Source organism: Mus musculus, chromosome 18 (assembly GCF_000001635.26).
Source record: "Mus musculus strain C57BL/6J chromosome 18, GRCm38.p6 C57BL/6J".
NCBI classification, from domain to species: Eukaryota; Metazoa; Chordata; class Mammalia; order Rodentia; family Muridae; genus Mus; species Mus musculus.
In genome coordinates this window covers 60930964-60957237 of record NC_000084.6, presented here as the reverse complement: position 1 = coordinate 60957237, position 26274 = coordinate 60930964, and the positions used below count along the sequence as shown (strand labels likewise).

General features: G+C 50.5%; 1 protein-coding gene and 1 non-coding gene across 4 annotated transcripts in view; both read right to left on the bottom strand.

The window, feature by feature from the left end:
- The window catches only part of Camk2a (calcium/calmodulin-dependent protein kinase II alpha), a 62846-nt gene that overhangs the window by 30915 nt on the left and 5657 nt on the right, over positions 1 to 26274 (bottom strand). For all 3 annotated transcript variants that reach the window (XM_006525541.4, XM_017317805.2, NM_177407.4), the window contains exons 2-8: positions 15857 to 15951; positions 10193 to 10252; positions 5891 to 5945; positions 5039 to 5104; positions 4881 to 4953; positions 1599 to 1701; positions 51 to 134 (exon numbers count right to left, since the gene is read on the bottom strand). In XM_006525541.4, the coding sequence (XP_006525604.1) occupies positions 51 to 134; positions 1599 to 1701; positions 4881 to 4953; positions 5039 to 5104; positions 5891 to 5945; positions 10193 to 10252; positions 15857 to 15951 (536 nt within the window). The remainder of the gene's footprint in view (positions 1 to 50; positions 135 to 1598; positions 1702 to 4880; positions 4954 to 5038; positions 5105 to 5890; positions 5946 to 10192; positions 10253 to 15856; positions 15952 to 26274) is intronic.
- Mir7220 (microRNA 7220) lies at positions 3306 to 3365 on the bottom strand. The gene has a single exon (NR_106079.1). It is a non-coding gene; the product is annotated as a microRNA 7220 (primary transcript).

Below are 26274 nucleotides of genomic sequence, written 5' to 3'. Positions count from 1 at the left end.
TAAAGGCCTGGACGGCTGGGAGACGAACAGGGCTTCCGGATTGGACTTACCACAGGCCCACAGGTCCACGGGCTTCCCGTACGGGTCCTTCCTCAGCACTTCTGGGGAGAGGTATCCAGGTGTCCCTGCGAACCCTGCTCCCCAGACACACAGACAGGCAGACACACACACAGAGGTTGGCACGTGAGTAGCCTGGAGCAAGACCCTGCAGGAGAGGGGACGAGGATAGCCCTGGAGCTGGAGAACACAGCCCTGCCCCAAAAGCTGGGGTTGTACTGTGCCAACCCAGGGGCCGTGGGTAAGCTGGTGAGGCCTACATACCAGACTGGGACCAGCAGACAGGTATACAGCACACCTACATCCTACTCCTCACTCCATCCAGAGCCTCAGGTAGACCACAGTAACCAATCACAGAGCTCCTAAGTTCCAACTTTCACTGTACCCATTACCAATCACTTGCTGGTGGCCTTGAAGAGCTGATCTACTGCCCACACCCCATATCCTGCTCAAGGGCTGCTCATGAGATGTCAGAGCCTTGGTCCTAACTCTGGCTAACACATGTATGTGTGTGTGTGCCTGCACATGTGTGCTTATGTGTGTGCATGTGCGTGTGTGTGTGTGTGTGTGTGTGTGTGTGTGTGTGTGGCTTTCCAGGCCTTAGTTTCCTGATCTGCCAAACAAAGAATTAGATGGTCTTACCTTTAATATTTCTCAATATTGAGAGAGGATTGTTGGAAAAATGAACACCAAGATTATCTTAACTAGATACCTTAACTAGTCGTCCCACAGGAGCAGTTACTAGTTGCTGCAGATGTGTGCTAAGCATTGAACTGGGCACACGGGTCACATGCCTGCTATTAGTTACCCTCTTGGATTCCCTGGGGAACATGCTCCCGTCCTCTTCTGAGAGGCGAGGAAAACGAGACATGGTTAAAACTGAACACCTTGTAAGCAGCAGAGTCAGGATCTGAACCCAGAACTCTGCTTCTTGTTTGTTTTTGTTTTGTTTTGTTTTGTTTTAAGGCAGGGTGTCATGTTTGTAGCCCAGGCTAGCCTTAAACTCCCCAGTTATTCTGCTTCTACCGTCCAAGTGCTGGGATTAGAGGCAGGTGCCACCACTCCCAATTTAAGAGTTCTGGGTCTCAACCACTGGCCACTATTGTTCACAAAGAAGTAACCGGAGAGAAAAACACATGCCCATTATTACCAATCCCAAGGCATGCTGGGATATCAGCACTCAAGCACCAGGACTCTCCACTTGTCAATTTCTCCTGACCTTTTCCAAGGTGTTTAGCCTGTCCCTCCTCTGTGACACCCAGTACCCAGGGGTAAAGGGAAGCCTACTGAGTTCCCACCAATGTATAAGTGTATGTTCTCACAAACAAGATAATGGTTAATAATGACCCCGTTCCTATACCTAGTCCTGTGGGAGAGAGGTCGGTGCTGCCGAATGGCCCAGAGGCGGGCTGGGTGTAGCCTGTGTTCCCTGGGCCCTCCATGACCAAACAGCCATCTTCTCTTAGGCAGAGGGTTCCCAGGGGCACATATGCCACCCAAAGTCGGCCCCTCCCCTCCCTGTCACCCCACGCCCCACTCACCAAACCATGCCTGCTGCTCCCCCTCCACCTCTATGGCCAGGCCAAAGTCTGCCAGCTTCACAGCAGCGCCCTTGAGCTTCGAGGCCAGCAACAGATTCTCAGGCTTGCCCGGACCAGAAAGGGAGAGAGAGAAGGAGGGCCCAAGAGATAGTCAATAGGTTCAGAACCTCACCCGCTGCCAGGGCACACAGGAAAAATGACTGAATGGCCCAGGGTCTCACCCCCTCCCACACCTCCAGACCCAGGGTCCTGAGTTCCTGTGCCCAAGATGGGAGACTGTGGCAAGACCCGTATCATTTGCAACAGATGGATTCTTTCTCCCCCTGCTGAAACAGAGTAGGGTGGTATAGCCTAGCAGGCCGCAGCATCTTTTAGTATCAGCACAGTGCTGCGCTCCACCAGTCACCCCAGTGACCTCAAGACAGGTACCTTGCTTCCTACAATGACCTTCTTCCACTTCTGGAAACAGTTGTGCAGTGGCTTTTGTATCCCCCGTGCTCCCTCTACGGCTTGCTCACCTCCCAAGTATCTCTGTCCTGTTCTTGGTCTCATGTCAAGCCCTCCAAAGAGCTCTCTCTCTCTCTCTCTCTCTCTCTCTCTCTCTCTCTCTCACACACACACACACACACACACAAACACACACACACACACATACACATGGCTCTCTCCAGTCCACCCTAGCACCTGTTGTTAACCATGTGTTTGTTGACTAGTCACAGCTGTAAAATGAGAGGAGCCAGGATGAAGGCAAAGGCTGACTCCATCTTAAAGTCGACAGGGCTTGGATGTGGGTCCATGATTGACATGGGGGAAAGGCCCTGCTGAACTCTGGACTGTGAATGGTCAGCTAGCATCCCTGGGAGTCCTGCTGGGGAAGGGTTGAAAGCCAAAGTAGACAGCAGCTGCCTCTAAAGAGCCAGGAAGTTTGAGCCCTGGGGCCTGGGGCTCATAAAACAGGACCCAAAGCCCTGCTCTTCACACCCCTAGACACCGTGCTGAAAGGTGTGCATCTCTTGACTGATGAGACTTGGATGTGGGACCATGGTTGACACAGTGTGTGTGCGTGCCTGCTGCCTCTGTCTTGGACCCCCAAATTCTTCCACTTGCTGAGGCTTCCTATCACCTTGAGCCTGGACAAAGGGGAGCTAAGACTACGGATTCTACCACTTAAGACAGTCTCAGCTTCTAATTCCAGGGCTGCCACGGTGGTGATGGACCTTGGCCAAATGATTTCCCGTCTCTGGTGGTTGGTTTCCTCTGGGAGAAAAGGGACAGATGCCTGTCCTGAACGTGGTGCCTAGGTGTGTAAACAGCTTTGTGAGCACCAGGCCCCAGTGCTCAAACTTCCTGCTGGGGGCTGGGCTGAAGCACTCTCTAGAGAGACAGCTGCTGTCTCCTCTGGTTCCCTTTCTCCAGCAGGACTTTCTGGGACCCTCCCATACCTTTCACAGTCCAAAGCTAGCCTTGGGCCAAAGGACTATGGCCCCTTTCACCTGGCTTGGTGAGGCCTCCTTTGTCCTCAGGGGCTGTGTTCCCAACATGTCCTGGGTCTCAGTAGTGTCCTGCCCTGATTTGATGAATGTACCACTAATTAGAGATTTCAGAGTGGCCTAAATCTGGGCCGCTTCTCAGTTCTCATGCTTTCTCTTCCCGAGCGTGGTCTGTTACCACAACGAGAGCAGACCCTTGCGGAAAGCCACCCTGCCCTCGGACTGAGACCTTGTTCCTGGGCTCACCTTCTTGTCGCCAAGGTACCAAGAGCTCACCTAGGGCACAGGTGAGACCTCAAGGAGGGCCTAAGGTAGTAAGAAAGAGGTAGGGAGCCCTTTCGGAACACTGTCCCCTGAAGGGTAGGAGCTGGCTGGTTGCTCACTCTGGAAACTATCCAGGCTCAGGAGGCCTGGAGTCAATCCTGGTGGGAATGGGGGTTTGCAACCCTGGGAAGCCTGAAGAATATTTCTCAGTAGCTCTGGAGCTCCCCTAAATCCTTGTGCATTCCAAACTGGGGGTTGTACGCAGTGCCCACAATGGTTATAAGCAAAGGGGGAGGACTGGGGGGGGGAGTCCTGCCAGAGCCACCCCATAGGATGCCAGCGCAGTTGCTGATGGCCAAGGTCCCTGGATGCCTGGCATGCTTGCTCTAGAGGGGCTGCTGCTGAAGCTGACTGGGTTAAGTAGCTTTCTGGACCTAGACTGTGGGGTCACAGGCTCTGGGGTGAAAGGAAGACAGCGATCCTTGTCCTTGCTCAGACTCCACTGAACTGCATATCCTTGGCAAACCTGTCATATTCTGTCCGTCTGCTTCCTGTTCTGTGAGATGGGGGTTCTGTGAGTTACCATGCCGAGGCCGGGAGGCTAGCACAGGACACCCACAGGTCCGTGCTCACTGCCATGCAGCCCATGACAGTGCTAGACAGTATTATTCCTTTCCTTCAGAGGAGCAAAAGCTGGCCCAGAGCCACCCCCACCCCCCACCCCAGCCCTGTTTTCCTACTCCTCTGCCTGACAGAGACCCAGGAGCAAGAGTATCAGGCTGTCTCTATCCCAGGAATTTTGTGGTTTCATTTGATAGCTTCATTAATTGGAGGCAGAGGTTGCCATGACAACCCCTTCTGTAGGGAAGCTGAGTCTCTTGCAAGATAGTCCCACTTTGGAGGGTTGAAAGTACCCCAGTGGTTAAGAACGCTAGCTCTTTCAGAGGACCAGGGTTTGAATCCTAGTGTCCACATAAAAGGTGTGCTAAGTGTCTGTAAACCCCAGTTCAAGAGGGGTCTGATGCCCTTTTCTGGCCTCCACAGGCACCAGGCATGTGTGTGACGCACATAGGCGCGCGCACACACACATGTGATGCACATACAAGCATTCTGGCAAAACACTCATACACAAAAAGTAAGTAAATCTTAGGGGAAAAAAAGCCAAGTAGTTGGAAGGTAGCAGACTGAGCTATGCTTCCTTTTCAACCCACAGGGCAGCCTCAGTCTAAATCACCTCACCTTTCCGGTACAAACTGCATGGGGCTAGACCCCCTGGTAGCCCTACCTTCCTGAGCTCAGTTTCCTGACTGGTCTGTCTTGACAGCTAGAAAACACAGCCACCCGCCTCAAGGTGGAGACATGAAAGAAATTCTGAGAATGCAGAAGCAGAGGGCCCAGGCTGAGTTACTGAGGCCCCTCCCAGGGCCCCAGAGGGAAGGAATCTGGGTGGTGCCCGTTTTATGCGGGGACAGGAAGGGAGTGCAGAGGCAGGGGACTTGGGAAAGCTGCTTCTCCTAGGGTTACTCACCTTCAGGTCACGATGCACCACCCCCATCTGGTGACAGTGTAGCACAGCCTCCAAGATCTGCTGGATACAGTGGCTGGAGAGAAAGGGAGAGGGGTCAGGCCGCCTGGGAAGCTGACTGTAGGCAAGGGCACCTCTGCCAGGTTGCAGCCAGTACTCACCTGGCATCAGCTTCACTGTAATACTCCCGGGCCACAATGTCTTCAAACAGTTCCCCACCAGTAACCCTGGGGAGACAGACATGGCGTCGTCACCCTCCCACTGAGACTCCAGGTGCCACCTGGCCTGAAGGAACTTTCTGGAAATTATTTGAGAAGGGCAGGGCTGGGGACCTTAGAACCTCAACCCCCCAAAGGAATAACTGGATCACGAAGACCCCTGTGGTCACCCTGTTCCTGTCTTCTAACACAGCTAGATATCCCTTACCCCTCTCTGTCCCCTCACTGGGCCCAGACTGGTGGGGACAGTAACTCAGAAGCAATCAGTGGTTCCATAAGGCTCCTGGAAGCTTGTGGGCTGTTTGGTTTCTCACTTAGCTTATTTTTACACTTTTCTATTTATGTTTAAATATTTTTCTTATTTTTTTTTAATTGAGGGGAAGCTATGGAGATTTCCCATGTGCCCCTGTCCCCTCTTCTGAACATCACTGTGTTTTACAGACCAGACAAGCATCTCACTGATTCTTACTGCCCACCTAGGGACAACTGAAGCCTGTCATTTCCTTCCTGCTTTGACAAGCCAGATTTCAAAATGAAACTGGATACCCCCACCATGAACGGCAAGGCTGCAGCATCACTGGCCACAAATAGAGAAGCAAAAAATAAACTGATTGGTACTGGCTGGATGTGCCTGGTGTTTTAAACAGAAATACTAGCTTATGAAGCCTGGGGAGTGGTCCACTGCATAGCCTAAGAGCACTCAGAACCCCTCAGGACAAATAGTCCATAAAGGTTATCCCTGCCCAGGTACCCAGGTCTCCCATGGCATATCAGGATGTGCACAGAAAGACTCACAGATCGAAGATAAGGTAGTGGTGCCCCTCCTCGGAGATGCTGTCATGGAGTCGGACTGTGGGCAGGATTAAAAGCAGCAAGTTACACAGGGGTTCGATGCTCTCCACCCCCACTATTCCTGTTAAATTCCAGGAGCAACCATCTCAACCCTCAGTCCAGGAGCACAGACTTTGAAGGCAAACAAACGCAAGGGATTCATCACACCAAGACCTCCAGCATTACTGAAGGAAACTAAGTGCAAAACTGAAGATCTCTGTGTGTCAGCTTGGTCCTCTCCCTGTCCAAGCCTCAGTTTCATTTACTGAGAGAGAGAGAGAGAGAGAGAGAGAGAGAGAGAGAGAGAGAGAGAAACAACAGACTGTGATTCCAGTTTGTGCCGCAAGAGTAGCTGTGTGAGGGTGGGTGGGCAGGTCACTGTGCCTTTCTGACCCTCTTTTCTCCTTATTTGGACTTTGCAACTTTGTTTCAAGAGTCCCATGAAGTGCACAGTAGTAACCACTCAGTGCAGACCCTGGATTGACGTCTCCGCTCTGCTTCTAGACTGAGAGACAATAGTGTTTTCCGGGCCTGGAGTGAGAGAGACGGCAGTTGGTTCCTGAACACTGATGGCTGCGAATTTGTCATCTCTTCACACCTCATTTCCCAGGAACAGAGGCAAGGCTCCCTGGAGCCCAGAGCTCCCTAAATCGCTCAGCTTTTAAAAGAAAGGCCAGTGGTCTAGGACTGATTCTTGGAAGCTAGGTCCTGTCAGCCAAGGGCCGGTTCTCACAAGCTAGGGTGCTCATCCTTCATCCTTCTCTGTGTCATAGATACAGTGTAGGGGAGAGCTGGCGGGGACAAATGGGATCCTTCTGCACAATGCAATTCACACAGCTGTTGGGATGGTTTGGCCGTTATCACCCACTGGTTTGGAATCTTCTCCAAATTATGTCGTTTCGTGAAAAAGCAAAGTGTAAAGCTTTGGTGTTTTTCCGAAAGAGACGTCTGAGCTCGGGCATGATGCAAGTCTTTCTGGGAAGATGTGGAGAAACGGGCAACAGGGAGCCTGTAAAGTGTGTGGGGTGTGGGGTGTGGGGTGGGGGGGGGAGGGGGCAGGCTTCCTTCTCATTGGAAACCCTAGCATCACTGGGTGTGAGTCAGTGGCCTTGAGCACACACTATCAAGCGTCCTTGAGTGCCTCTTGGCTCTCAGACTTGCCTATAAGCATGGTGGGGTGAGAGGCAATTCCTAAATGGATGCCCTAGGAGATAGGAGATAACTAGCAGAGGTGGAAAATGGTGGAGTGAGGGGTGGTTTACACAGACTTAAATGAATGTTACATGTTTTGGTTTTGGTTTTGGTTTCCCGCCCCCCCCCCCCTTTATACAGTGCAGGGGATTAAATAAAGCAAAGAAAGAGAGAGAGAGAGAGAGAGAGAGAGAGAGAGAGAGAGAGAGAAATGTGTTCTACCAATGAGCTTCATCCCAAGACCTTTGTCATCACTGCTGTTGCTGTGTTTTTAGAAAGGGTCTCCTTGTGTAGCTCAGGCTAGCCTCAAATTCACAATCCTCCTGCCTCCCAAGTGCTGGAGTCACAAGGGCGTGCCTGAAATGTTAAGCGAAATGTGAAGGCACTGTCTTTTTCAAAGTCTTGTTTTTGTTTTTATGTATGTGTCTCTGTGTGCATGCATACTTGAGTATGGGTGCCATTAGGTTCTCTGGGACTGGAGTTTCAGGCGGTGGTGAGACAGACACCTGATGTGGGTGTTGAGAACCTAAATCAGGTCCTCAGCAAGAGCAGTAAATGCTCTTAATCCCTGTGCCAGCTCCCTAGCTCACGGAGGCATTCTTAAACCATGATAAAAGCTGTTATTGCTTTGGGTGTGAAGTGTCTCCCAAGAAGGCTCATGTGTTAAAGGCTTGATCCCCAGCAAGGAGTGCTGTGTGTGTGTGTGTGTGTGTGTGTGTGTGTGTGTGTGTGTGTGATTGGATCATGAATTGATTTATAATAACCCCACTGAATTGATTTATGCTTCCATTGAGGAGTTCATCGCTGAATGGCCTATCAGGATGTAGAGCATGAGACTTGAACATCCTCGAGTTCTCTTCCCCTTCCCAAACTATTCATTAAACTCTCAGGTTTTGAGTAGCCTGGGCCAAATCTGGCATGGGCATGGGATTTCTAGAGTCTGTCTGTCACAAGCAGTACCCAAGCAGGAACCAAGAGACAAAAGGTCTACAGGCACAGCTGGACCAGCCTGTGCTGAGACCCCCCTCCTCCACCCCTGAGACAGGGCAGTGGACACCAGCAGATAGCAGCTCATCTCCCTTGCCTGGACTTGCCAAGCAGACTGAGGTCATGTGAAGTTTCTCCAGGCGTGAAGCCCTCTGGACTTCTGTACCACATCTATACCAGGTTAGGTTTCTCTGACAAGATTTCATCAGCTTGGGGTGAGCTGTTGGGCAAGGTCCAGGTCTTTCCAGCCCTCCAGCAGAAGTTCATGGCTCCTCTGAGAGCTTTTCTGGCTGCCTGCTCAGCTCTGCTCTCCATGAGGAGCCATGCTTACTCAAGCCCATTCCCATCCTCACGTCTCCTGACAGCCTCGGAGCCTGGAAGAGACTTGGACATGTGGTAGAGCCTCCAGTGAATTTGACGTCGGGTGAATGGGGGGAAGGTACATCTCCATGGAGACAGTAGGAAGGCTGATGACTGTCATCTCCGGGCTCTTGCACTTCATCGTGTCAGGGTGTCTCCCTGCGTGGATGGCACAGAGCAATGAGCCGTGTGGGGTCGCAGGCAAAACTTGTCTTGTGCGGAGAGCCTGCTGCAGTAATGGGCAGACTGAGGTGTGGAGTGGCTGAGCAGAGTAAAGTTCATTCGCTCTGGCATTGCACTGTTCTCTATTGAATTACCACCCCCAGCAAGGCAGGAATAACCCCCACACACACACAAAAAAAAATCTGAGTTTCAGAATGGTGAGGCAATGTGTCTAGGGTCAGTCACACTGTAACAGTGGCGGCATTTAAGCTGCTGGTTGTTACCGCCTGGCCTATGTATTCCCATTACAGCCGGGAATGGGAGGGAGAGAGAGACCTAGATAGGAACTCTGAACTCAGACAGATCTGTTGCAATGCACAAACTCATCTAGATACACACATACAGATACCACGTACAGACACCACGCATACAGATAACCACACACAGAGACAGAGACATGCATGTACAGAGACACATACAGATACATCATGCACATATAACAGGACACACGTAGAGAGACACATACAGAAATATACACACATAGACGCTACACAGACACACACACACACACACACACAGACACACACACACACACCATACACACACATACCACTCTACTCCTCCCAAGCTGACAGCCTTTTTGAGAATATGGGATTTCTGTCACAGCTCACTAACGTATGAGCAGTAAGGTGAGCAGAGCAGGGTCCAGCTAGGGTCCTCCCCTAGCTGTGGCCTGTGACCTCTTCTCTGCTACTGGCCTGCCTCTGGCTGCTGGGCAGGGGAGGGGAGTGGCCTCTGGTATAAATAGCAGATGGAGCTCTCTCCCTGGGGAAAGTTAACCCTTCCAGCTCGGCTCCACTACAGGAGCTTGCTCTGGGAACCAGCAGCCTTAGCTTCCCCTCTGTGAGAGCCTCGACACCTCAGCCCATCTCAGGCCCGTGGAAGCAGAGGCCGTCATGAAACCCAAGATGCTCGAGTGGATAGAAAAGGACAGGCACTGGTGAACAAAATGACTCAGAGAGAGCAGCGGTCCCACTAAAGTCTCACAGCCTGGATCTGCAGGCCAGATGCACAGGAAGGAGCAGTGAGACAATGAAGTGTATTTCAGGCCCTTCCCTGTGGTCCTACTACCCTGAGCCAAGCATCTCTGGAAGATCTCCTCAGTCTAACTCTGGGGCATCAGCCAAGCCCCTGGGGTGGGGGTGGGGGGCACGAGACAGGCAGGAGCAGGGCTCCGAAGTGGGACAGGTCCACAGATCCGGGCTGACACTGCTTGTGATGGGTCAGGGAGTGGGCCTTGTTGGTCCAGGCCAAGCTTTCCCATGGCCTATTTTCATCTTTCTTTTTCGGCTTCAAGAGCATTCCTGAAACAGCTTTTCCGAAGGAGGCGCTGGCAGCGTGGGTGGCAAGAAGGGTCCTTTCTTCACCTTCCCCCAAAGCAAGCTGGTCCTGAGCAAGACGCCCCCTTTCCCAGCTCCCTCTGCAGCCTCCATCTCCAGAGATGAAAGTGGCTGCGCCCCACCACCCCACACTGTGCCGGGACCCCTCATGCTCCCCAGGGCTCACCGATATTGGGGTGCTTCAACAAGCGGCAGATGCGGGCCTCACGCTCCAGCTTCTGGTGATCTGAAATACAGATTCCCTTGTAAATCCCAGAGAAGATATGACCTTCACGCCGACTCTATTGTCCTCACCTCCCAGGGTGGCTCTAGGTACTAGAAAAGGTGGCCTACATACAAAGGCTTCTGAGTTCTTGGAAAGGGCAAGTGGGTAGTGAGGACCCAAATGAATCTCCCTCTCCAGGCCTCAGTATCCAAGGCTCTCCAAGGAGATTCTCCTCCAATCCCTTCCCGTATGACTTAACCATCCCGAGGTGTAGAGACCTGGTACAACTCCCTGTAATTCCTCCAAGCTAGCCCCTCAGCCCCTTGATCCAGGTAGACGAACTGCAGAGTTTTGCCCTTCCCAGTTCTCACCTGGGAGCTGCCAGTTCACTCAGCAGGCACACCCTATCACCAGCCATTCGTCCATCTGACTGCGTCCCTCAGTGCCATTGCTTTCTAGAAGTGCGCCCTGACTTCAAGCCTGTAGGGACCCTCCTTTGGGCCCTAGAGGGCCAGGCAACATTTTTGTGTCTCCCAGAACCTACATCTTCGGGTAGGGACTCTGTTGTACCACCTACATCTGTTTGAATGCCTGGTATATGTTAGTTACTTAAGAAATCACTGGATGGGTGGGTGGATGGATGGATGGATTAATGGACGGACTTGACAAGCTTCCTAAGGTAGTGACTGTTTTCTTCAAAAGCAGCCCCTCCATTTTCACAGGACATTGGAATCAAGGACAGACAACTGCAAAGAACTTATATGGTAAACTTGGTGTGTCCCTCTTCACCTCCCTTGGGGCTGGCCTAGAGCCTGTATGCCTGGCAGGACCTCTGTCTGAGACCCTCTGCCTCCTACCCACCTGCAATAATTTGTGTAAGCTCTGCCGCCAGTGGTCTCTGCCTCAGGCTGCCAGAACAATCATAACCACAAGCCTAGTCTGTGCCTGCCATGTGGCCTGTGACACCACTGTCAGCATGGCACAGATAAGGTCAGGTGGCCTGAGCCAGTGGCAGCCTGAGGTGGGGTGGGGAGCTACAGTGGCCTTGCTCAGTCTCTCCACAGGATGGCTCCTCTGAAGCAGGTAGCTACTTGAAGGGTAGTGAAGATGGAGAAAGCCCTTATTTCTCCTGCTTCCTCCCCTAGAGCAATTGCTCTGCAGACTACAGAAGCCGAGATCGATGCTGAAATGTGGCTTTGCCATCAGCAAAGCAATTAAGTCCAATTCTGATTCAATAGGCTCAGCTCCCAGCTGAAAACCTGCTGCAGGCTTCAGGGAGTGGGGGTGGGGTGCAAGGCCGGATTAGCTCCAGATAACCCTTTCCCCATACCCTCTCTGCCTCCTTCACCATCCTCAGGCACAGGATGCTGGTTCCTAGACAGAGGAAGGGAATCCCAACCAGGTCCCTGATCCACATGCGCTTCACCTTCACCCACAGTGGAACCTCAGAGCTTCAGAGTCAAGGTTCTGCCTGTGAGAGGGAATGAGATCTTCTGGCCCAGGCAACACACTCAGAGCAGTGGGATGCAAGTCTAAACCCAGAACTGTGCTGTTCTTGCATATGAGATGACCCAGGAGTGCAGTTCCATTGATAGACAAACTATACGCAGGTGAGACAAAACATTGGTCACTAAACCTTAAACTCTGTCTGGTTATCAGACCTCTCCGCTAGAATGGCCCGAATAGGACAGCAGCTGCAGGGCAGGTTCGGCACAGCTACCCTGCCTGCTTCGTGACTTTCCCCATTAGCCACACCCATCCGCTGCCTGTGAACGGAACACCATGCAGGATTCCGTAGCCCCGTTCGCGAAGGTTGTGTTTCTAAGGCACTGAGAAGCTTGGGTGCTGTGGAGTCCTAGCTGGATTGCTCAAGACTGTTCTTGCTATGGTATGTGCAGAAAAAGAACGTGAGGCCGGGTGAGGAAGGCGTGATTCCTTCTTCAATGTCATTAGTCAAAACAGCTGGAACCTTTTCAGAACTTAGAGCTCCGAGGACCTCACTCCTTGACTGACAAACTCTCCATCCTAGCTATTTGTCTCAGGTGGCCAAGGTCCTTATTTTTTTTTTAAGGTATAAATGAGGGCCTGCCATTCTTGGACCAACAGCTTTCCTAATGTGTTTACGATAAACAAGCCAAGGCTTTAGCTAGCATCTTAGCCATGATGACCATTCACACGCGCTCTTTCTGACCTTGACTGTTCCAAGCTTCTTATCTTAGAGTCTTTGGCTTGTTGTGTCCTCTCCTTGGGGGTGTCCCTCCCCTGGGCCTCCTTATGCTGCTTTCTTGCTCCTCAGACAGATCCAAGCTCAAGGTCACTTCCTCAGAGAGTTTCCCTGCTGCCTTTTCTAAGAATGTCCCCCTGCAGATCACATTTCTATCACCAGATCTGACCTTCCTTTTAGGCAAAGTCTCTCAATGCTGCAGTCCTGGCTGCTCTAGAGCTCACTGTGTAGACCAGGCTGGCCTTGAACTCACAGAGCTCACCCTGCCTCTGCCTCCCCAGTGCAAGAATTAAATTATGTGTGTTTACCATACCCATCTGATTTTCTTAGTAACACTCCTCGCTTCTTTGCTGTACCCAGTTCATAGGTATGTTTCATGCACTGCTCGGCTTCATTCCCAATAAAACAGGATGCTGGGAACACAACCTTGTCCACTGGTTACTGCCACATTCTAGGGACCCAGCGTGAAGCTGATGAGAGGCTTATCCAAGCTCCTAGCACAAGCAAGTGGCAGAGCTTCTTGTCAGTTTCTGCTAATAATTTCAGCACTGGTAATCAATTTGTGTGTGACTCAGTCTCAGCCCACAGTGATGAGACATTTAGGCAAGTTCAGAGCCTCCACGCCCTGCCTGGCGCTAGAGAACATGGCCCCTCATACCCATGCTGACAATTTGGGGGCCTTCATCCCACTCTGGTTGGGTCATCCTTGGGGTATTGAAGTTAAATTGGAGAATAGTTTACTCCCAGGAGCCAGATAATCCCAGCAGGGACAGGCAAGGACAGAGCCTTCCAAGCACACAGACTTTGTCTCAGAGAGGATGGGCTCCTGCAGGCAGGTGTACACAGGTTGTAGCCTTCGAGCAGGGGACCACAGAGGAATGATGAATGAGGGAGGGCACTGAAGGCAAGAAAGTCTCCTCCCCATTCTGGGATATAAGAGAAATAATCCAAAGACCAGGGGCTCTTAACATGTGGGTCACAGCCCCTTTGCAGGTCAAGTGACCTTTTCACGGAGGTCATATATCAGATATCCTACATATCAGGAGAGTGTGGGGGAAGCCAGAGTTATGAGACTCAAGGCCTCCTGAGGGCACTCCTATAGGGATCTCAGCGAACCTCAGAGATGGCTCATGAGCCTGGAGCCTGAGAAGGTCACTGCCTGGCCACTGCAGCAACCACATTTGTGTTCCCAGAGTCCCTAGGAGGTTCACAGAGCAGCTGGTGGGGTCTAGCTCAGAGCACGTTGCTGCCATGTACTAAGCTAGGTTGACTGTCCTAGAACCTCACAGAGACGATTCAACTCCAGGGTGGAGCTCAGAAGGTTACATTTTAAGACTGGAAGTGGGGCCTGGCAGGGATGTGAAGACACACACACACACACAAAAATTACGTTTCATTTTATTTGCTTATGGTTTCTTTGAATGACACTAGGAGGATTCTTTTGTTCTTAAGAACTAATTTTAAAATGCATATAAAAATATCTCCCCGAGCTGGGAACTACTTGCTAGAAGAGGCCAGGCAGGGTGTGTGCTAGAGGAGGCCACAGCTTGCTGAAAGGGGTGGATAGACGCCCTGGGTAGGTCTGCTCCTGCAGAGAGCTGCAGGATGTCATCCCAGAGAGGCAGCAGGAGAAGTTTAGAGAATATTGCCAAAAGTGACAGCTGTAAAAGCCCCCTGTGGAGGCGAGTGACATGAGAAGACTGCTCAAGGAATCTCTGTTCCCCTCCCTGCTGGGAAAAAGCACTGGCAGGCGACAGCAGGCATCCAGAAAGTTCCTTGTTTCCAGTCCCCTGCTCCTAGTCTCCTAGGCAGGGTTACTTTCCCCCCCCCAGAAGGTCTTGGGTAGTGGCTGCCTGACACACCCAGATTCTGTTGGGGGTGGTTAGTCATCTTCCCAACAGGAGTGACGACCTCTGTCTCTCAGGATATGTGCCCTGAGACAATGATAAGTCGGTCCAACAACTCCAGCATCCAACATGACGCTCCCTTCTTATCTTCCTGTCACTATTCTAGCCTGGGGGGTTCTTAACATGTGGGTTGCAGCCTCTTCTCACAGGGTTTGCATATCAGATATTCTATCTATCAGATATTTGCATTATAACTCATAACAGTAGCAAAGTTCTGGTTACGAAGTAGCAACAAATATAATTTTACAGCTAGGGGGGTCAGCACAACAGGAGGATCTGTATCAGAGGGTCCCAGCATCAGGAGGGTTGAGAACCATTGCTCTGACCTTATGTCTAGCATCTCTGGAATTGAGGTACAACCAGGCACACAACAAAAGGCTGCTCCAACCAGGCTTGCCAACAGGGGGCAGCACTCTAGTCGGACTTCCTGCCTACCTAGCTCCTTGCCTCTGGCTCTGACTCTAGTCTGTCCACAGGTTTGGCCTTTTAATACTAGTTATGCCAGCTGGGGACTCTCAGAACCTCTCCTCAGTGCAGGATGCAGAAAAATAAACAGACAGAGCATTGTGGGCTAGACAACAGAGCAGGAGACAAAAGGAGGTAATCACAGGCCAGTTTAGGTCTTGCTAGGAGGCCCACAGAGAACAGTGTGAACACCCTATCCAGCATTCACAGGCCCTTTGTCGGCTCAGCACCTGTTGGGCCCTCATCCAAACACAGTTGCAGTCTTCAAAACAGTGAAACAGTATATCTCTTTCCCATGCTTCTGCAACCACCTTCTGCAAATACCCAACAGAATTCTCACACCAGACAGTCTTCAAGACCTCTATCTGGGGTGGATGTCAGCTTGCCAATATACTGAGGACTTGGTCACCCGCTACTGCCCTAAACACATAGGGATGACCAGGAATCTTCTGGGCAGACTCCCCAAACTCCAGTGCCCCTGAGCATCTTATTAAGAGAGGAGTTTAACTATTTTACATCTGAATGGGGACCATCGCCCAGGGAGGCTGCCACTACTGGCCGGGATCAATTATAAGATTTAGAGCCAATGTTTCTAAACTCTCTGCAAGTTAGACTTAGACCTTTTCAAAACCAGGCCATACCTCAGAGCACCTATTCAAAACCTGGAGTGACGGAGCAGAGCCACACACAGTTCACAAGCAGCAAGCACCTACGCCTGGTGAGGGCGCTGTCCTGGGTGCTGAGCACAGAACACTGGATGAGTCCTGGCTGCTCTGTTGGGGCTCACAGTCACCATGAACTGGGGATTAAAACACTCGACCACAGCGGTGAACAGAATGAGGTGGGCCACATAGAAAGAAAAAGTGAAGGGTCTATTCTCTTCACACCCTCAGAAGGAAGAGCCTCTTAGCCTGCCAATACTGTCTCCCAGGGGTCAAGTTTGGGGTTCAGGTCTAGGGCAAGAACTATGGCAGAGTAGGAAAGCTGGCCGGGGTGGGGGGAGGGGAGGCAGGCAGTGCGGTAACCTACCTCTGGCTGAAAGCTTCTTGGTGTTGATAATCTTGGCAGCATACTCCTGACCAGCCAGCACCTTCACACACCTGCGCACCACAGAGAAGGCTCCCCTGGGGGACAGAGAACAGAGTGATGTAGTGAGGGGACCCGAAAGCTGTCTCCCCGGGCTACCAAGAGCTCCTACAGATAGATGTACCATGCAAGGAAGGGAGCTGTCCATTGCAGTCACCTATGTCACGGGGCTCCTGCGGAGCACAGGTCAGGAAGATCCAGACAGGGGCCCAGATCCTTGGCCTCATGCAAGAGGAGCCTTCTGGCTCTATAGAAGTTAGGTCACTAAGTTATAAAACGTTAGGAGCCTGGAGTGAGAATCACAGAATCTAGGTCTCTGAGAATCTTTAGGGCTTTGTTCTTTGAATAAGTAATACATCACATAGCTCCAAGTTCAAAGGAGGTAAATATGTAGGCCCTGAGAAGTCCTGCCTCCACTCCTAGGTCCCCAACCAGTGAGGGGGTCCTTCCAGAGGCCTGGAGTCTCTCCTTACAGATCCTCTCCTCACAGACAGCACCAGGCAGGTATACTGTTCTGTTTCCTCCTTTCTATAGTTTACATGTTTTTCCTTTGAGACAGGGTCTGACTATGTAGCCCTGGCTGGCCTGGAACTCATTAAATTGAACTCAGATCTACCTGCCTCTGTCTTCCAAGTGCTGAAATTAAAGGCATGCACCACCACCATACCAGTTGATATATTTTGAAGACCATCATCCTTCATTTTAAAAAAAGCCTCTTCATCACAAAATATATAAGTATATGACTGTCTTATAGCCTAGTGTCCTGGCCAGTTTCCTGATTGAGGTCCCCTACTGAAAGGCAGGTTGGTTTAATCTCTAGCTATTAAAAACAATACCCCAATAGCCTTGAATGTGTGCATTAGAGTTGCATTAATTCTAGTTCTCTGGAGACAGACAAGTAGATCTCTCTGTGAGTTCAAGGCCAGCCTGTTACACCTAGTATGTCTCAGGCTAGCCAGGGCTGCATAGTAACACTGTCTCAAAAACCAAAAACAAATAACAACCCCTCCCCCTTAAGAAAGTATTGCATTTCCTGTATGTGTCTGAGTCTCTGGGATAAGCTCCATTTACTAATGTTTTTTGGTCAAGGAGGAAGGTGGCATTTGGAAACTTTGATAATGAAGTTTTATGAACTTCTTTTCTCTCTTTTTTAAATGATTTATTTCTTTTATGCATATGAATACACTGTAGCTGTCTTCAGTCACACCAGAAGAGGATATCAGATCTCATTTACAGATGGTTGTGAGCCACCATGTGGTTGCTGGGATTTGAACTCAGGACCTCTGGAAGAGCAGTCAGTGCTCTTAACCACTAGGCAATCTCTTCAACCCAACTTATTTTCTTAATAGTATATGCTATGGGTTGAATCTGAAACATCCCCACAGACATGTGTCTTGAAACCTTGTTCTCCAGCTTCTGGCTTTGTTTAGGGAGGCTGTGGAACTTTAGGAAGTGAGGTATATGGTTAGCAGAAACAGGTCTCTAGAGCTTAGCCTTTGAAGGTTACACTGTCATGATATGAACAGACAATCACATGAATTAAGCAGCTCTGTTGTGTCTGACTAGCCACAAAGCACCAAAACCCTCTGAAACTATGAGCCAAAATTGGTCTTCACATATATATAGAGATAGAGATAGAGATAGAGATAGAGGTAGAGGTAGAGGTAGAGGTAGAGGTAGAGGTAGAGGTAGAGGTAGAGGTAGAGGTAGAGGTAGAGAGATAGAGATAGAGATAGAGATAGAGATAGAGATAGAGATAGAGATAGAGATAGAGATAGAGATAGAGATATGTGTGTGCCCTTGTCAAAGTGGTGTATTGCCAAGCATTTTTGTATTTGCTATGAAGAAGGGTAGGAAATGGTGATTTGGCAGAGACTCAGATGTGTGTGTGTGTGTGTGTGCTGACACATGAGTGTGCTGACACATGGACTCATACAAGCACATGGAGGCCAGAGCAGGACGTCAGAAGTCTCCCTCTATCACACTATACCTTATTTCGTTGAGACACAATTTTTTCACCAAACTGGAGCTGGCCATTTCTGCTAAGCTGGCTGCCCATCAAATTCTCAGGATCCTCCTGCTTCTTTTCCCCCAATGCTGGGGCATAGGCGGGTGCAACAATGTCTGGCTCTTTATGTGGTGCTGGATATGGGAACTTGGGTCCTCGTACTTACAGAATAAGCACCGTCTTACCCAACAAGTCATACCCCTAGTCCAGTCTCTACATTGGTTTTAGGAGTGAAGTTGAACATCTTTTAAAGGTGCTTTAAGCAGCTCCTTGAATTTTATCCTTCACTAGAAGAGACCTGGGCGTGAGGGCTGTGAGTCTCAGAGTTCACAAGAGACCTGGGTATGAGGGCTGTGAGTCTCAGAGCTCACAAGAGACCTGGGCATGAGGGCTGTGCATCTCAGAGCTCGAGTCACAAGCCGAGCACCACTGTTGTCACATGGAATGGGGCATGGCTCAGTTTTTCAAGGAAAAGGAAAAGTCTGGATGTTGGCAAGAAATCTCCTGATTTTTTAACTGTTGGCTCCTTATTTCAAAATAATTTGAGCACAGAACCAAAGAAAGCTTGTCTGAGGCTGGATCTGAGCTTGAGCTGCCATTTTGCACTTCCCCACGAAAGCCAATTTGTCAACTCTGCATGTCATCACAGAAGAGGCTTCTGAGGGGTACTGTGTCCCAGTCTTTAGTGTCCTCTTACTAATGACCAGCAGAGTGAGCCCAGGAAGACTTCCCAGACACTAGTGTGCTCTTATTGTATGAATCATCCAGACACAGCCCAGAACCATAGTTCAGAGGCCTCCTGTGTGGAGCGGAGCTCAAGACACCGAGCACCAGGATACAGCTCTGTGTAGAGTGCTCCAAGTTCACACTGAAGATTACAAGCAATGTTGTACCTAGGTCTCAAATATTTGCACTTCTGGGTTTTTAACACCCACACTGAGTACCTCTCCAACCTCCTGCTCAATTCCCAAAAGCCTCCAAACTTCCATCTCCCCCCCCCCCACCTAAAAGGATGGGCAGACCTATGCTACAAGATGGTTGGGTGTCTCCTGTGAACCCTGGTATCTGGAGAGCTGAGCCAGAGTCTCTCTTCTTGCCATTAGCATGTGAAGCAGGAGCAAGACCCTAGGTGGACACACTCTAGTTGGCTCAACATAGGGCAGTGAAAAGTAAGTGCCTGGGAAATGTCAGAGAAGGATGAGACAGACAGGAATGGCCTGAATCACATGTACTCTGAAGGCCTCACACAATAGCTTATTCTAGGACTGTCGGTCCCATCTGCTCTTCACTGATAAGAAAGCAGAGAGACCCTTGTCACCTCCTTGAAACACTGCCTCAGCTACAGGGTCTACACCGTTCTCCATGAAGCCCCTAGTGGCTTCTTTTATGCCAACCAGTCCTCCTGCCATCTGTAGCCCTCTTTATATATCTTGCAAGTCAGTTATGATGCCATCCAGAGTTAGGGAAGGTCTGCAGGTTAAGGGCTCCATTCCACAGCACTATGCCCTCACGCCAGGTGCCAGCTGTAGGAAATAGTCCCTCAGGTTGCCCATCCTCCTGTACAACTTTGCTAACAATCGGGAGTTTTTACTGCTGCTCTCAAATTGGAGACTTTTCTATGATGGCTTCCAGAAACTCAGAAAAACACGTTTGCTAGTGTGTTATATAATATAAGACACGGTGAAGAATACAGATGAGCAGCTGGATAGAGAGAAACAGAGGCCAAAGCCTGGGAGATTGGAGCACAGGCACTCTATCCCACTGGAGCTGAGATGCCCCAGCCCGATGCTCCTAGATGTATTTCCTCTCACAGAAGGTGTCCAGGCCCTGTGCGTGGAGAGCCTTTGTGAAGACTTCATCGTGTAACTGTGATCAATCACTAACTTGATTTTGAGTCCTCTCATCTCCCCAGAGAATGAAGAACAAGAGGGGTTGCAAGCCTTCCAATCAGCACTTCGTGTTTCTGAAGCCAACCTCCACACAGAAACCCATGATGAGTCACCTCATAAGAATCAAGGTGCTTCACCTGGAAATCCCAGGGGAGATAAGAGTTTTGTGTCGGGAACTGGGGTCAAAGACTAAATATGAGAATAAAAAAATGTTCCGGTTACCCCTATTATTCAGGAAATTGCAAGAATTTTAGCAGCACTGCACCAAAAACTAAAAGGACTAAACATACACTATATTCTATCAGTCTAATGATGCTATCCCAACCCTGGCCTGGCCCTCATGGGGGCTTTGTTATCATTGGTTCTTGTCTCTCCCACCCAACTCATGAGTTCCTATGCCTAGCCCCTGGTACATAGTACTTGATACCTAGCACTTAGTACTCAACATCCAGCATCTGGAACCTAGCATCTAGCACTTGGTACCCAGTATCAAGAACCACTAGCCAGCACCTCCATAAAACGAACCTGCAAGATCAGGCAGTGATTTTAAGCAACAGTGGAAGCCACAGAAATGAGGCAGGAGGGAGGATCTCAGTCAAGAGCACAGGGGACAGAAATAGACATTTGAAGAAAAGAAGACAGCTGGCATTTCAGAGGCATCCATCTTACCTATGCAGAGGAATGGGTCAGAAAGCCATTGTCAGGCTCCTGCCCAAGCCTAGACCTTGATTCCCATGAGGCTTTAGAGGGAAATGTTTCAGTGGCTTCATCTGAGCAGGATTCTGAGCTGCCTAGACCTGGTAGGGCCTTGCCTTATTCACCAGTACCTGGCCCATGGTGGGTTCATAGCTAGACCTGTCATGATAGGGACTGGACAAACAGGGTAGCCGAGAGTCAGGGAGCCAAACTGAGAGTGAGGCAAGCCGCCTGCAGCTCTCCCTTCTGCTTCTTGCATTCTTTGTTTAGAAAAGGCTTGTTGGTTCATTTCTGTCCTGCATGAGCAAGTGACTGCAGCCCAGAAGCTTTGGCAAATGGGGAATCTAGCCTCACCGTTCCCAGGGCTCTGAGCTGAGCAGGGGGTTGGTTAGTTAGCAGGCCAGAGCCTGTCAGGCAGAGCAGAAACATCAAGGAGACCAACCAAGATAGAGAAGACATGGGGAAGAAGTAGCCCCAAAGCCGAACGTGGTGGTGCACGCCTTTAATCCCAGCACTCGGGAGGCAGAGGCGGGCAGATTTCTGAGTTCGAGGCCAGCCTGATCTACAAAGTGAGTTCCAGGACAGCCAGGGCTACACAGAGAAACCCTGTCTCAGAAGAGGATGCTGGGACGGGATGAGAGGGATTTCTTTTTCTTGAGACTACCGGTGAAAGTGCTCTTGTGTTCCAGATAGGGAGGTGTTTTCTAAGCCCAAGGACAAAGATGGGCAGTGTTCAGGATGTAGACAGGGAGGGTAGACTGTATTCCTGGCTATAAAGGGAGGTAAAGGCAAATGGGGGGGGGGAGGTGAAACCCTGCTTCCAGGCACAAGGAGAGGGCACCTGCACACACAGGTGGTGACTAGCACCTGGCTCTAGCTGAGTCTGTGGCACCATGAGTTATTAGGTATGAGACAGCACAGGTGTGTCACTCTCAGAATTTCTCCATGTGTCCAAGAGCTGTAGCTAGGTAGAGGTATATGTGTGAGGCAAAGACAGCACCGGAGAGTGGGGCTTTCGGGTCTCAGACATTCTGAGAGAACTTAGCTAGGGGTGGGCCCTGTGGGCTTCAGTCTCTTCCCTGGCAACGTGGGTTTGAGGAAAGGTTGTGACTCCACGGTACAGAGACCTGTCTGTTTCAGTGTTGTAGCCTAGTCAATGGCTCCTGCTATCCTGTGGTCCAGCTAAGAGTTGCCCAGCCTGAGTTCAAACCTCCATCCTTGTTCAGGCCCTTACTGGCAAGTGACATCATCTTAGTTTGCCTGCCTCCTCCCCGACAAGATGCGGACAATAGAGTCCCCACCCTGAGCAGTTGCTTCAATGCGATAATGAGGCAGGCAATGTGTTCAGCCGAGTCCCTGGAGTACAGTAAATGCTCAAGAAAGGATGCCTTGTATGGGAATCGTTAGATCAAGAGGATGAAAACGGTTAGCCTCGGCGGAAACAGAACGGACCCTGTCTGCTGAGCTTACGGGGGTTGGGGGGGAAGGAGTGGGGGTCTGGCAAAGAGGGAAGGGGTCTCTCCTCAGGGCTGAACAGTCTCTCCTGGGTGTGTGCCCCACCCAGCACCAGGCAGACAGCATAAGGACAGCAAAGTGGGTCTATTGCTGAGAATGTGGGAACGCGCTAATGGGCTGTGAAGAGCGACTTGGCACTGGGAAATTGTTTTCTGGCTGACAATCAGAGCTGGTGTCCTGGTGGCCTGGGTGTGGCTGACTGCCAGCCACAGGTGCCCACAATCATCTCTGGCCTAGACCCTCTTGAAGGGTTGCCATGGCAGCCAGGGGACTAGCTGGGAAACGAGAAGACCAGAACCCTCACCCAGCTGGCTTATCCTGACGGGTTGGGTTTCAGTTTCCCTATGTAAAAGAGGAGAGTGATGAATTCTAGTCCGACTTCCTCCTGGACACCCCCAGGCAGGTTCCTTCACCTTCCTCCATTGCCTCTCAGGGTCTCAGCAGAAAGGAACATGTCTGTGTGAAGACAGCCTACTTGTGAACTTGCCCTGCACTCTGCACCCTTGGGGTCCAGCAGTCTGGGATGCTTCCAGTCCTCCATTGACTGCTTTCATAAATACCCCATCCCCTGATAAAGTGAAACACACGTCCTCTCAAGTCAGCAGCCTGGTTGCCTGATTCCCTCTTCCTTCATGCTGCCAAACTTCCAGAACAAATGTCCGACATCCGCTGCCTCCTCTTCCCACCTCCCACACTCCGGGAACCCACCGCAATCTGGTCACCGCCCCCAAGGCTCCATGGAAGAGATACGTATGCCAGGCTCGCCCACCAAGTGCCTCCCCTTCCCCCAGCTCTGGCAGCACCCCTTGGGCCTAATCTTCCTCCCCTGCCCCACCCTGTGGGTACTTGGTACCTTGAACGCATGGCTCTGTAGTTCATCCTCAACAATAATAGCCCTTCTGCCCATTGCCTACCAACTGCCACTCCCTGTTCTCTCTGCATCTGTTCTCTGGTCACTTCCTCCTCCAGCCCTGGGCCAGGGCTATTAGCTAGGCCTCCGGGAAGGATCTAGGCTTTGATGAATCCATTTACAGTGTCATTAAAATGATCCTGTGTCTGTATGAGCTCTGGGCAAAGGCTGTATACTCTTCTTCAACTTCACAAAGGAACCCGTGACTTCCCCCCACCCCCAAGGGTTTAACCACTCTGGCTGTCAACCCTAGAGATCTACACACATGGGTTCCTCCTGCTTTCAGAACTCCAGTCCCATCTATTGAGCTATTCATCCTCCTGTGGGATTTTGGCTACATGACAGGTGTTTTCCAACCAGTCTCTCCCCAAAACCTCCCTCTGTTAAGATCTGTGAACCATTCACCCTTCTGAGCCACTGAGATGAACTCAGAAGGTTCCTGGCTCTGTACAGATGGACCTGCTGTCTGGGATAGGATTTGAACCTGGTCCTACTGTTCTCAGTAACATAACCCAGGCAAGCTGATCTGACTGCCCAACTCAGAGCAGGTACGGTTATAACATCTACAGGAGGGCAAAGAGATAATAATGGCCACCAGAGCATTGTCTCATCTGGTAGGATACAGCGTGAGACCCATCTGGCTATGTGGTGAGGTGGTACGCCCAGTATATCTTACCACAAAGGTCAGCAGATAAACAAACCGAGGCTGAGAAAACTTTAATCAGGTCTTTCGACTCAGACCATTGTTTTTAATACCCTGCACAGTCAGGGTGGGAGAGAACCCTGACTTGGGATCCACAGCTGTGCTTTAAGTCTGTGAGAAATGGCCAAAGATTCCATGTGTTAGAAAAAGAGAGCAGTGAGCAAGGGGTGTGGCCGTAGCTTATACACGCATCCCCCAATCCTCAAAATCACTAAAAAGCTATGGCCAGCAGAGTTCATTTTGGAAGCAAAAGGGAAATCTGACACAAAGCATTTTCACAGTTCTCTGCACCCTTAAGCAGGGCTTTCCCATCCCAACAGTTGATGAAGTTATGTATAATCCCTCCCTCTTTGTGTGTTTATGTGTGTGTGTTTGTTTGTTTGTTTGTTTGTTTGTTTGTTTTAGGCAATGGTATCCTTTTTTTTAGTGTTTTGTTTTGTTTTGTTTTCGAGACAAGGTTTCTCTGTGTAGCCCTGGCTGTCCTGGAACTCACTTTGTAGACCAGGCTGGCCTCGAACTCAGAAATCCACTTGCCTCTGCCTCCCGAGTGCTGGGATTAAAGGCATGCACCACCACGCCTGGCTTGGTATCCTTTCTTAATAATAACCACGTAAAACTAAGCTATGCCAATTCCAGACAGCAAACTGGTGAGATAGGGCCAGGCCCAAGATGTTCTCTGCTTCATGTGCCTTCTCTTCCTGCCACCACAGCATCTCTGTGAGCAGATGGCCACATGCCACAGCATAATGCAACCATAACATCCCAGGACCTGCTGCTGAAACCTCGCCTTGCTCCTCTTGTCCCCGGCTGAGGCGGCGCACCGCCCACTCCCAGACTCCAGAAGATGCTGTGGGGACGAGCTGTCCTGCACCACCACCAACCCACCCCACTCCACCGCCAACCCAGCAGAAGTCTCTCGGAGGACACAGAAGGCCTCAGAACCGGAAGAGTCTGTTTGTTGAAGGGAACACTGAATCAACAGCAGTTCCAACATATTCCCTGTTTGGTTGCACATGCCTTTTCTTGAATGGGTGACAAAATGGAAAGAGGGAAATAATAGAAATAATCTACTCAGTGCCTAGGGGGCAGAACCACAAAGCAGAAGAAAGCACTTCTTTTGACCTGGCCTGACCCTTCCATGGTGCTCACCACAGAGACTTGCCCCAGTGTCAGAGAAGTCTCTAGGGGAAGAGAGCCATGCCCTGCAGGAAGAGGAGGCTGGAAGGCCCAGTTCTTGTGATTCACTGACCTTCTGGATCATAATCCCCTAGTCATGAGCAAGAGCATTGGACTCTGCATTATTCTCAATGGAATGAAGAGTATCCCAGCCCCTCACTGTCCCCCAGATCTTTCTTACAAGCACGTTACAAGCTGAGGAGGGTTGGTCAGGAGGATGCCGGGGAGGCCAAGGGCTGTGAACAGGAGTTTGCCGGTCGGCCACATTAATCCCATCTCCAGAGGGTGCTGGCAACGGGAACAGCTCTGATCCTTGGAAAGTATTCTCTGGGGCTGGAGTGATGGCTCAGTGGTTAAGAGCGCTGACCGCTCTTCCGGAGGTCCTGAGTTCAAATCCCAGCAACCACATGGTGGCTCGCAACTATCTGTAATGAGATCGGATGCTTTCCTCTGTTGTGGCTAAAGGCAGCGACAGTGTACTTACACATAATAAATGTGTAATATTTATTTATTTATTTATTTATTTAGGAAGGAAGGAAGGGACTCCATATGTGCCCTGAGAAGAATGTGAGCCACTAACATGTCTCAGAGGCTTGGCTGAGCTGCACCATGACTGGGAATGCTCTCATCCCCTCTTCCCTCTGGCAAGGCCTCACTCAGCGTCCAGCTCTCAGGGCCACCTCAAGGCAGTCCTTCATAATACCTTTGTTTCTCACCTAACAGAGACTCAAGACTCATCACCCCTGTTTGGGATCCTGGCCCTTGCCAGCTGCATTTTAAGGACGGATGTTGGTGTACCCATCCCGTTGTTGTTGTTTTGTTTTGTTATTTTTTGGTATTTTGAGACAAGATCTCACCATGGATGTAGCCTTGGCTAATCGGGAACTCGTTGTGAAGGTCAAGCCGAGCTCGAACTCATATAGAGATGCACCTGCCTCTGTCTTCTGAGTGTTGGGATTACACGCATGGACCGCCATGGTCAGCACCCAAGTGCATCTAAGTCATGAGTTCAGAAAGGATTCGTCTCTAGCTTTGTACCAGATTGTGCACCCCATGAGGGCAGAGACCATGTAAGTCCTGCATGTGAGAGTGATGAACATTGCCCAAGATCAGGGACTGAGAGAAGCAGGTGGAAACGGACACAAGGATCACAGATCAATTCCTCCCTTATAAGATGACACCAAAGCCATCAACAGTCTGTGGCTCAGGAAGTCTCAGGGGCTGAACAGCAACTCCTGATACTATGTGCAGCCATGGGCTTCGAGCATCTAGAGTGCCAGGCTGGGGCTCAGCAGCATGGGTGGCACTTGGTTTGCTGGAGGTGGGCTCACAATAGTTCATGGAAGTAGTTATCATAAGAGGGCAGGCCTTGGGAGGTATGCGTTCGGGGACAGTGTGAGCTGGAACAGAGGATTTGCCTAGAGAGGAGAAGTGGGAGAGAAAGAAATAGACGAAAGAAATGGA